A 13,170-nucleotide genomic window follows, 5' to 3' on the forward strand; every position below is an offset into this window, starting at 1 on the left:
CCCCTGGCTTGAGGGGGAGGGGAGGCAGTGGGTAACCAAAGGGACAAGTTCAGAGTTTCCAGGTTACTGAACACCTAAGTAGCAGTTTGGGGGGAATTGGCACACCTGGGGAGGGCACGGGACCTCTTAACTTTGTCCCAAGGCTTATCATTTGGTTGTTTCTGAGGTATTGGCTTTTATTAAAATAACCCACTAACTAGTGATAAAAATGTTTCTCTGACTTCTGGGAAGCCCCAGCAAATTAACTGGGCCCAAGGGAGGGATCTGTGGGATCTCCAGGTCTCTAACCAGTTGATCAGAAGCACAGGTAACAATGTGACCCCGTGACTGGTATCTGCTGTGGGGTGGGAGTATTGGACCTGTATTGAACCAAGCTAACACCATTTTGTGCTAACTGCCTTTTCTGCTTCTGTATCCTGCTTGCTGCTTGCTGAGATAGGAAATTCCCCAAATAACTTTGCTGTAAGAGGAAGAAAACTTGTAAAATTGATGAAATTGAGTTACTGTCATCAACAGGACCAGGATATGGGTCATATGACCGGATCATATGATCCTAGGGCCCAATGCAAGAATGTTATCTCTGTAACAACTAAGTTTCGTTTCCTTGCCTGCCGTGTATAAAAACTCGTTTCTGTAACTGCTCGGGGCCACACTCTAGAGGGTGTTGGTCCTGGCTGGCCTGTATTCTGAAGCCCAAATTAAATCTTGAATCTCTGTCTGTCTCTACATTGCCTGACTGTTTTCTTCCAGCGGCTCCAACCACATGGAGCAGTACTCAGGCATAAAGACAGGCGAAAGATTGCCATTTGAAATACTATGGATGGACTTGGAGAACATTATTCTTTATGAAATAAATCAGGAAGAAAAATACAAGTAATACATGATTTCACTCACTTTTGGAATATAAAAAAAGAAAAAACCAAATGTACAACCCAGTCAAAATAGATTCTGACAGTAGAATGGTAGTTACCAAAAACGAAGAATGAAGGAGAGGGAAGATGGGGCTGACTGGTAGGTAGTGGATTATGAGTATAGACTTGGTGGTAGGGATTGTACAATATAGTTACTGAAGTGAGAAACTGTACATTTGAAGCTTAGACATTGTTGTAAGTTACCTCAATTAAAACAAGTCAGCCTCCCAAAGTTGAATATGCCCACTTAAATGAAAATAAATAACTTTACGTCTTCATGAGACAGCTGTGCAAGGTCAAGGCAAAGATAAGCAGCAAATAAATAAATCCATCACAGAGCAGTGAAAATAAAAGAGAGAAAAATAAAAGAAGTAAAACTATTTGGTTAAGCAGGAAGAAGAGGAAGAGTTGTAGATTAGATGGATGAAGGAGAAAAGATTTGCTTTGAGTTTAGCTTCAGGAAGAAAAACAGCTTCAGGAAGAAAAACAGCTAAGGAATATCCTAATACTGCAATATGTTTTACAGGGTAATTATTTTCATTAAATGTACCATAAACTTATTTGACCTTAAAAATGTGACTGGAGTTCACTTGGCTTTTAACCCAACTCAAACTCAAATAGAAGAATGAATTCTCAGATCTGGTGCTGTTTATGATGGTGTAGAAATAAATCTGGAAATATGCCCTTATCTGGTTGTAAAGAATAATTTGTATTTCTTCATTTCTATGAAATCACTGGCTTCAAAATACTAAATAAAGAATAACCTATTAAAGGAATCTGACTTAATGCTTGAGACCAATGATTTAAGATTTTTATAACTTATTTTATGTACCGCCACAAATTTGTGTTAAAGCTCTGTTTTTCTTGGTATGAAATCCAGTTCTAAAAATAGCCAAGTCTAAAAATAAAGCAAAACCCAAAGATTAAGTGTAGCTTTATACATGTACAAATAACAGGGAAATCTCTACATCTTCCAGGGAAACAGATGTTGGGTTGCTTATTACTACAAAATTTTCTCTATCAGGTCAAATTTGTCATTAACATCTACTAAATTACTATAAAACCCAAATCCATTCCTTAAGTCTACTAAGTTAGTTTCTCTGATCCATAAGAGATCAAATATGAAAGTGTGAGGAAAGAGATAAACTTGAGTTCAAGAGCTTATTTTCTATCATGAAAACCAACTGATAAACAGATGACAAAATCTGTAACTGTCAACACAGTGCCTAATATATTCTTTGATTTAGTTCATGGAAAGAGCAAGAAACTCACCTACAAAACACATTACCATGATTATATTTTTCCATTCCTCCTAGAGTCTATATACTTCAGAAGTTACTTTTCTACTAGACATTTCTCTGAAGTTAAGGAGCAGAAAAACAAAACTAGAGAAGGGATTTTTCCTGATATGTGATTGACTTGTTTATTTCTGTATCAGTTTTCTTAATCTTGGCAGGAGTCTACAAGTTAGGAAGAATAAACTCAGAGAACGTGTAAAATATTCTGTCAGGAGATTTTACATGCCTTTCAATTGTCATCACCAATGTTTTGCATGCAGAGGATTAGAACAGGGCATGTCTGTGACAGTAACTAGAAGAGACTGACATAATGTATAAGATGTTTAGCAGAACACAAAATGACCAGTCATCAACTTTAACAGTATCACCTTGATATATCTGTTGTCCAACAATTAATAAGTGGAACAGGAAAGCACAAGATAATAACTCTTATGAGCATATTCTTACTCTCCTAAAATACATAAGAAATCTCTGCTGCTTAAATGAATTCTTGCACATATAAAGATAAAATTCTCAATGGCAGATACTTTTGGCAGTTTTTGAAAAGAGCTGAGAAATGTGAATTGATGGATGCAGACAGACTCCTTGCTCGGTTCTCCTTTCAAAGGATATTAGAATGTGGGGGCAGGTTAAGCACAGTCTCTTTGGATAATTTAAATTCTTTTTAAAACATCACCATAAAACTACTTAACAAATGAACACAGAACGACAGCTTGGAAATTTGGTGAGCCATAAATTCCAGCTTTCATTTGAATGAATTTTTATTTTAATATGAAGTAAATATTTATGATTTATAAATAATACTAAAATAAATTGGGATGGAGTAAAAGTGAAAAGAAATACCCTCAAATAATCTCCACATGATTCCAGTGTATTGGCAATGGTGAAAGTAAACCATGCTTACATTTATTTTTGATCTTTAAATGGAAAAAAAAAAAACTATAACAAAACTTAAGTTGTTTTATAAATTTATGTATGAATTGGAGTTTCCTCCCACTATTTGGCAGTAAAATGTTTTCATGGGAAATAAAAAGTGATGGTTAACAGACTGTCAGATGATAAAATGCCATTCTTAAATTACTTCTAATATGAGCTATGGAAAAGAATGGGCAGATGAATTGGCATGCTGAACAATTTGCATTCTGACCTCTATAAAAATAAGAAGGGTGGCTTGGAAGAAAACACAAGAAGACAATGCATACAAAATAACTAGGTAAAGTAAGTAATCAATGAAAAAGGAACCTATTTTGAACACTACTAGTATTTTGTTACATGGACGCAAGGGCTTCCACAGATACTTCAAGTATAGTATCACTTTGTTATAAAGACAGAGGAAACAGAAGTGTCTTTATGGAAGCAGTATTGAGTGCAAGTTGGGTTTTTAAAGAATGAAAGGTGTAAGAGTGATGAAAATTATTTTAATAAGATAAAATGAGTGAGAGAAAGAAGAGGATAAAATCTAAAAGAAGTGTTTCTGGAACAGTAGTAAATTAGATTGAATATAGAGAAAAAATGCATTTGGGGAATAAACAGGAATCACAATCACCAGGCAATGTTGGCCCCCCATAACAGAAATCTGAAGATCTTAATGGGAATGTAGTATAAACAGATGTCAAAATGTAATGCTGTATTTTATAGACCAATGTCACATAATTAAAAAAAAAATTCATATGGAATCACAAGTCAAAACAATCCTGGAATAGAAAACAATGTCAGAGTCCTCACATTTCCTGATTCCAAAACTTAAGTTATTGTAGTCAAAACAGTGCATAGTGACTATGGACAGACATACAGAACAATCGAATCGAATAGAATAGAATTCAAAAACAAATCCTTGTAGAGGTGGTTAATTGATTTTGACAAGGATGGCAAAACTATCACATGGACAGCAGTTTTCAACAAAGGGTACTGGAAAGGATGAACATATACATGCACCCTTTTTATACCACACACAACAATGAACTAAAAATGGATTAAAGATCTAAATGTAAGGCCTAAAACTGTAAAACTCATAAGAAAATACTGGGCTTTCATTTCACTGGTCTTGGCAATGATTTACTATAACGCAAATATAGGCAACCACAAAAGTCTTTATGGAAGTTAAATCTTTTGTGCTTCAAATGATACTACCAAGAGAACTGGAAGGTAACCCACAAAATGAGAGAATATATTTTCAAATCCTACAGCTGAAGGTGATTAATATCTTGAATATAAAAAGAATTCCTACAACTGAGCAACAAAAATTCAACTCCATTAAAACACAGGCAAGGAATCTGAATAAGCATTTCTCCAAATAAGATAAACAAATGGCCAAGAAACACACAAACTGATGTTAGCAGTAACTTAGTAGTTATTAGGAAAATGCATTGAGTTGCCACTTCATGGATATTATAAAACAGGAAAACCCCAGTAAGTAGGAGTGTTGATGAAAATTTGAAGAAATAATAACACTTTTGCACTGCTGGTGGGAATGTAAAATACTACAGCTGCTGTAAAAAATGGATTAGCAGCTTCTCAAAAAGTTAAACAAAAGCTACAATATGATTTAATAATACAACTCCCAGGTACATACCTACAAGATTTGAAAGCAGAAACTTATACAGATACTTGTACACTAATTTTCAAAGGAACACTATTCCTAATGGCTAAAAAATAGGAACAATCACTAACACACAGATGTATAAACCAAAAATGGGATAGATATCAAGCAGAATATATTACTCATCCACAAAAAAGAATGAAATTTTAATATATTCTTCAACATGGATAGACCTCAAAACATCACAATAAGTCAAATGAACTAGATATAAAATGACAAAAATTGTATGATTGTGGGAGGGGGAGGGCTAAAAAGGGTTGGGTGAGAACACACAGACTACAGGTGGAGGACTCTGCATCTCTGGCAGTAGGCACACTACAGTGACCTTAGGAGCATCTTACACTTCGAAAAGGCAACAAGTGTGTAAACCAATGGTGCACTTCAATACAAACATTTTAAATATTTTATGATTTTACTTAATATGAGATACCTAGAACTAGAATAGAAAACAACATGATAAATGTACTTAATGCCAATGAATCATATACATATATAATATCTAAATGGTAAAATTTGTTATGTATTTTTCATAACAATAAAAGAAATAATCTATTCAGTGGCTACCTAAGTACATCCCACTGACAAAAACATTTTTTTTAATTATTAATATTAAATATACTCTATGTGCCCACATGGATATAAAGTGAACCTCCCTTGACAAACAGATCCTGTTATGTTGTGCATTATTAGTTATCCTAGAACAATTGCTCTCTAATTTGATTGCTATTTCACTTACATCTCCTTATCAAAATGAACAATCAATAATTTAAGAAAGAATATCCATAAATTCCACTCACTGATGGTCCAAACACAGTTCATGTACAGTCCAAGAGCTAAGATGAACATCATACCTGATATAGCATGACAGGCTCTATGTCGTAGCCTAAGGTATCGGCAAAGTTCTTAGCAATGACTGTTTTTCCACAACCCTACAAATAGAAATACAATTGTTGAAGTAATAAGTCAAAACAACCAAAAATCAAAAAACAAAAGTTCACAGGATGCTGCCATTCTTACTTTTCCTCCTATTAAACATATGTCCTTAACCATGTGAGACTGCATCATTTCAGCCAGGAGTTGCTTATGGCTTAAAGTCTGTATAAAACAGTCTGCTGCACAAGGCTGATTTAATGGTCTGGTCCCAGCTGGTACCTATAATTAAAGAGAAGTAAATAAAATACATATATATTTTCTCAAAATATTAGTACATGAAAGCACATAACTGGCATTTAAAGGCCCCAACTAATTCACTGTTCAATTCTACATTGTTTTTGCTATTTCAGGAGAGCAGCACCTATTTCCTCATTCACAGATCTAAGATTATTACTATCAAACCTCAATATCCACCATCCCTTTAAAGTCCCATGCTATCAGGTATTTGCATAATTATCATACTATTTTCAAGCATTTATAATTGATAATAATGTCATTATTTGAAAATAAAGGGTTTGGGGGTAAAATTTCAATTTTAAGTACGGAACTTTTTAAAAGTCCATTGGGACTCTCCCATGTCACCAATGACCTCCTGATTTCTAAAATCTGTACACAAATCATTTTCCACTCTTATATTAGTTCTCCACTTAGAAGTATCCTAAAATCTCTCTTACCATGCTTCATACATACTTTTCCCTGTATTTCCTACCATCTCTTGAGAGCCTCATCAGGATTCTTTGCTTTCCTAAGACCGCCAGTCTTGATCACACTTTATACTACATGAACCTTAATATATAAGCTTAAAAATGATGATTAAATTTGCATTAAGAAAAGATCATCCGGTGGCAATGTAGAAGGCTTACTAAAAGGAACTGTAAACAATGAAAGTCATTACCAAAAGGAGGCAAGTAACAAGAGTTTGCTCACTCCTCATGCTCTGGACATACAGGTTAAAGTATCTGAAATACACTCTTACCTCTCCATGGATGAGCCAATGGAAAACTATCATACTTCAAGACTTAGCTCAAGCCCCTCTCTCTGAGACTTTCTCTACTCCTTCTTCTGCTTCCAAGCATTACATCCTTTTTTATACCCCATACCAGTCCAATGCAGGCCTTTCCCATCTGCCTCTATCCTAGACCAACAATTAGTTCAATTAGGTCATTCATCTGGAGGACACAGAACATTGTAGTGGAAAGTGATCCTATCTAGAATTTTCAACTGTGCTATTTCTTAGCTAGTGAATTAACTAGCCTCTTTGCATCTGTCTTCTAATCTATAAAATGGAGATAAAAAAAAAATAACCTTAAGGGTTACTGGGGGATTTAATGGCATAACATATGTAAAGAGATAGTGACTACTTATATGGTAGACATGAAAAATTATCCGTATGTTTTCCTGAACTTTGCCAATTTACAAACATACCTGGCTCTGGATAGTTCAAGAGCTACAATGCATAGACGTGATGCTATAGAACCCAAGAAAACTTATAGGGGAATAACCCAATTTAAGTCATAAAAATAGGAGACATGAATGTTGGAAAATATAAACTGGATTCATTACCTTAAAGGTGACTTCTTTTCCTGCAATGTGGACAGTCACAAGCGCCTGAGACACATGGTTTTCAGTCATCCTCTCCACTCGCACAATCTCCTTTGGAAGCACAGAGCTGCTGGAATCTTGGAGTTCAAAACGCTGTAAATTACAAGAAAATCATGTAATTCATTTTTCATTTCAGTATTAATGTTGATTATCTAAAAGACTCCATAATAATTAGGACTAAAACTCCATATTGTAAAAGTTGAGATTAAAAAAAAAATCGGGCCCTCCCTGGTGGCGCAGCGGGTTAGAGCACTGCACTGAGAAACTAAGGCCACTTCCTCATGAGTTCAATTCCCGCCTGCCCCGGAGGTGACCACATGGCGTGGCAGACCTCTCCTGACCCGCCCGCTGCTCCCCTCAGCAGTGTACTTGTCAATCTGCCTGTTCTGCTCCCCGCTCTGTATGTGGTGAATCCTCTTACCCTCCGCATCTCTGGCCTGTACCCCAGTTCCGTATGAATAAATAAATAAATCTTTAAAAAAAAAAACTAGAAAAGGAAAAAAAAAATCGGCCCTCCATGGTGGCGAAGCAGGTTAAAGCACTGCACTAAGAAGCTAAAGCCACTTCCGCATGAGTTCGATTCCCACCTGCCCCGGAGGTGACCACATGGGGTGGCAGACCTCTCCTGACCAGCCCGCTGCTCCCCTCAGCTATCTGCCTGTTCTGCTCCCCACTCTGTCTCTGGTGAATCCTCTCACCCTCCGCATCTCTGGCCTGTACCCTAGTTCTATGTGAATAAATAAATAAAATCTTTAAAAAAAAAATCAATGAGAAAATTTTTCCTATTTTTACAGATACCATTCTGCTTATGCCAGTTATTAAAAGTGATATAAAAATAGTCCCTAAAATTTACTGAATTTAGGACATAGAATTAATGGATTCCTGAATTAGTAGAAGTTTGCAGCTTACATTTCTGATAATCAAAGGTTCCAGTTTCCTAGAAAGGGATGATGAGACTCTTAGAAACATGCTTAAGTGAAAGGCCTATGCCAGTTCATTCCTTAAATTAACTAAATTTTGATTAATTTCCTATTACACCATTCTGCTCCTTGTTTGTGTGGTTAGCTTAACTGATTACAAGAAATTAAAACAATCAATCTTACACAGTATCTGCCACAGTGCCCTCTCCATTATAGGTTCTCAAAAGGACTTAAAAGGCCAACAATACCAATTTCTTCTCTACATAGACCAATTCACTGAATTACACCTCTACCCCAAAGCAGTCTGTTATATAAAAAAATGCATAAGAGCACAAATAAGTATAGGAAAATACAAACTGAAAATTAATTAAATGCTATTTTCTACCACTAGCAGCAAGTTCAATATAAAGTTAACAATCATAAATTATCTTCCCTCAAAAATTCTAGTTTTAGAATATTATCACCATAGTAAAAGAATGGAATAGCAAAGAAAAAATGTAAAACAACAGATCATAACTTCTTCAAGGAATGGCACATCTCCAGAAAACAGATTTTTGGAAGAAAAGTATCTTCAACCTCAACATTCTAAACAACCTAGTTCAAGTCTTCATTCCAGTCACATTAATTACTCAATATAATTACTTTTTTTCTCCGTGTCTAAAAAAATTCTATTTGTGCTGTCAAAAAAAAAAAAAAACACTTTACAAAGTTTTTACATGCAAATCCCCAGTGTATTGCACAATGTGGTTGAAACTGGTTTCATGTATAAAAAAAATACAGTGCATTTTGTGTGAAATTCAGTAAAAAAAAAAGTATGACTTAATCAAGTAATTTAGATTCTAGGGGCATTACATTCTAAGAAAACAGTATTAATTCAGAGGTATATTTTTACCCAGCTATGGTCATGTCAGCCTAACTTGACATTCGTTTGAAGCTGGAGTACTTACATTCCAGAAATAAACATTAATGCCTTGAACCACAGCTATACTGGTCACGGCCTTATAAATAATTAAAGCTAAAATATTTCAGTAGAATAAAAATAGTAGGTTAGAATACACTAAGAGCAAAAGAACTAAAGCTACAAGGTAAATAACCTTTCTAGTCTGGGAAATTTAGGTAACTGTTAATCAAAATGGAAATTGAGAAACAAAATATAAAACTATAGATTATATGTTAGCAAGAAGGAGAAAACTATTTGTTTACCTTACCATTTTATACTGATAAATATTTACTATAAATTTTGGAATTTCAATTAAATAAGCAGTACTAACATTTTTAATACATTTTCTTTGGAATTACATTGTTTGAGCTGTGGAGTATAAATAAAAGGAAATGTAAATCTCATGGTTGCTGATCTATAATATAAAGCTCCTATATTCAATCTCACAATTCCCAATCCTCTTACACGAAGTTATCTGTTTTGAGAATTTTTAGGCTACTGAGCACTAACCGTAAATTTCTCCATACCACATTTTCTGCTTCCCAACAAATATGTGGCTCACTCTTTGCTTTTCCTTAAGTCCTTTGGCAACTAATAGAAACCATTAGTACTCTCTTAGTAGTCAATCTGCCCCCATCCATCCCTGTCTCATTAGCTATTCTCCAGCTGCCTTCTCAGTCCACAAGAGTTACAAGGTATATATATTCTTTCATTGTTCATTAGAATGTAAGCCTCACTAGGGCAATATGAAAATGCATAGATTTCAAATCTCCAGAATCTAGAATCACACATGGCACACAGGCAATGGTTAATAAGAGCTCATTAAATAAACAAAATTCTTTTTTCTTAATCCTCTAAATCATCTCAACTTTAGTCAATCCTTACTTCTTTTCCCACTAAGTAGAAAGGGACTTCTGCTTTAATTATAAATGGATGGAAAGCCACTAGAAGTCTCCTTTCCTCATCTCAGTTTAAGATAAACCATCATTCCAATCGCTGATGGAAGGTACTTGCTTCCACTATTTCAAGCCAAGGCACAAAGGTACCCTGAAAATGTCTTTTGTACTTCCCCCAGGCCTTATTTCCATAAATCTTTTCCAGCTTTATCACAAGTTCACCCTTTTTCCTATAAAAGATGCTTATTTCCTATTCTAAGAAACAAAAAACCGTATTTTTCCTTAATAGAACTTTACAACACTGTATAGGTTTCAGGTGTACAATTATCACCTTGGCAACTGTATAAAAAATGGATATATAATACCATATTCACCATCAAATCTAAGGAATTGTTTTTGGTTTTGGTTTTTACCTGCATTTGTTTTTCTTTATATTCCACAAGTAGTGAATATATGGCATTTGTCTTTTTCCTTCTGAGATATTTCACTTAGCATCCTCTCAAAGTCCATGTGAATGCAAATGGCAAGACATCATTGTTTTAATGGAAAAAGCCATGTCTTGTTTCTGCATTATCCTGGAGTGTCTGTTTACTATCAGACTTATTTTACAAGTAGTATACAATTGCTATTTCAGCATCCTCATCTCAGATTTATTATTTGACCCACTGACTTTTTTTCCTACATTCTCACTCTACTAACACTGCTTATGGTAACTGTACCAGTAAAATTCTATTTTCCATTTAATTTGGTTTCCTCCTTCCAGATATAACTCAACTCTTTAAATCAACAGCAGCAACTTCTTGACAGGCTCACAGCCAATGAAAGCTAACACATTCTCTCTACTAAGGTACAACAACTGTCCACTAAGTGATTTTCCCATGCATTCACCCTTCCTAACAGTCTGTTCACTATTTAGCTATTAAGCAAGTCTGTTCAAATGTTCAATCCTATAATATATTCCTCTGTTCAAAAACCTACTGATAAACCACCTCATTCAGACTGAAAGTACAAGTTCTTTTGATAGCTTATGAAATCCTCAGTGATCTGACTTTTTTCTTTGCCTCCTGACCTTACCCCCTTCTTCACTCACTCTGCTTCATCATATTACTTTACTGTTCTGATACCCCCACATTACCCCTGTCTCAGGGTTTTTACAATGGTTATACCTCTGCCTCAAATGTTTTCCACCCAAAGGACTTAGTCCTCCTCCCTCAGGTCTTTATTCAAATACCATCTTCTCTGTGAAGGCACCCATTCCTCAGTTGATACATTTATTTGATTCAGTGACTATTGCCCTTCACTAAAATAAGCTCTGTAAAGGTTGGCTTTTGCTTATTTGCTTGTTTATATGTAAAAACAAACTTGAGAGGACAGTTTAGAACCTTAGACTAGACAGACTATCCCCACAACAGATCACAAAGAGTTATGAGTCAACACATTATCATATTTTTAAGGAGTGGTAGTTAACAGAGTGGTAGTTAACACTCTAATCTGGTTATATGCATCAGTGTGTAACAATCTTAGAAATATAAGTTCTACTGTACGTACAACTAGATTTAAGCTTCCCACTTAACTATCCATTGAGGAGCTGAAAAATCATAAGCATTCCTTAACCAGGTCTTTACACAGTTAAGAAAAGAATCATGTTTTATTTTCCTAAGTGGTATTCTTTCTTTTTTTAAGAACCTTACATCAAATTTGAAATAATTTGTTTGTAATATGGGCCCCCAATCTTTTTTCTATGCTCCCTTAGCTGTAAGTGTTAAAATACAGGCTGGACTAACTAAAGCAGCAATAGCTACTTGTAAAACTCACTCCTTAAAGGTATTCTGAACTTTACAAAATTTGTATAACTAGTTTTGACGTTAAGAGATCAAAAACACACCAAAGTGGTTTCTTTATAAAAATAAAGAGCTTGAAACCCACAGGGATTACAATTGAGATACAAAGTGATGTAAAAATAAGCTGTTATATTATTTTTAAAATAAATAAATAAAAAATAAAGAGCTTGGTTCATAAAGGACTTATCTAGGTAATGAATATCTTCTCTCAGCTGTGTCACGAAAAAGTTTCATTGCCTCATTTCATTAGAACTTCAGTGACATGTTCTTCCTCCCTAAGTACTCTTGTTCCCAGAGTACTGAATATTCAGTTCATAGACACCAGGTTTTCTAGTCAACTATTTGAGGGGAAATATTCTTAGATTGCATCAGTATCCTATCCCTTGTAGAACTTCTACCCACCCTTTATCCTTTGATGACTTCTGCCTAAATTAACCACCACTTTGATAGCTACAGAGAGTGGTTTTCACTCTTCTATATACATAATTCCTTTTGCTTTTACTAGCAGGCATTCTTCACTAAAAAGCTTATCTTTTACCCTTAGACTCATGGATTCCTACTCTTTTTTTTATTGTTTTAAAATTTTTATTTCTTTTTACATAGAAGAACTGGGGTATAGCTCAGAAGTAGAGAGGATTCACCAGAGACAGAGTGGGAAGCAGAACAGACAGATCTACTTAAATGCACCGCTGAGGGGAGCAGTGGGCAGAAGAGGAGAGGTCTGCTGCACCATGTGGGTCACCTCCCTGGCGAGGGATAGAACTTAGGCCACAGAGATGATAGGGCTGAGACTCAACCCCCAGTCTACTTAGGGATTCCTACTCTACTCAAGAAATTGTAATTGCTCACAATCATCATTTTGATGCTGATCCAAATATTGGCTAGTGGGAGCCACTTCAAGCTGGCTACATGTTCACTTTCACATGTCAACATCATTTGTTGAATATTCTCTTACTATCTGGTCCCGTAAGATGGCCTACTCTGATTCTGCACATACCCTCCGCGTTGCCACCACCCCAAGCCTAAAATCAATCTTCTTACAAGGAGTCCTGATTTTTTTCAGAGGAAGTATATTATTTGGAAACCAAGGTCTTAGTACTTGGTATGATCATTGCTACTGGAGTATCATAGCTTTTAGGTCTTCTCAAGGAACAGAGCTAAAAGATATCTATCTATCTATCTATCTATCTATCTATCTATCTATCTATCTATCTATCTACACACCTACAC

At 35.3% G+C, this 13,170-nt stretch overlaps 1 protein-coding gene across 2 annotated transcripts in view; it reads right to left on the reverse strand.

Annotated features, from left to right (window-relative positions):
- The window catches only part of VWA8 (von Willebrand factor A domain containing 8), a 278,183-nt gene that overhangs the window by 218,936 nt on the left and 46,077 nt on the right, over positions 1 to 13,170 (reverse strand). For both annotated transcript variants that reach the window (XM_012723268.1, XM_012723269.1), the window contains exons 11-13: positions 7,305 to 7,436; positions 5,826 to 5,960; positions 5,660 to 5,737 (exon numbers count right to left, since the gene is read on the reverse strand). In XM_012723268.1, the coding sequence (XP_012578722.1) occupies positions 5,660 to 5,737; positions 5,826 to 5,960; positions 7,305 to 7,436 (345 nt within the window). The remainder of the gene's footprint in view (positions 1 to 5,659; positions 5,738 to 5,825; positions 5,961 to 7,304; positions 7,437 to 13,170) is intronic.

The sequence above is a fragment of the Condylura cristata genome, unplaced genomic scaffold (assembly GCF_000260355.1).
Source record: "Condylura cristata isolate star-nosed mole 26May11 unplaced genomic scaffold, ConCri1.0 scaffold00010, whole genome shotgun sequence".
NCBI lineage: Eukaryota > Metazoa > Chordata > Mammalia > Eulipotyphla > Talpidae > Condylura > Condylura cristata.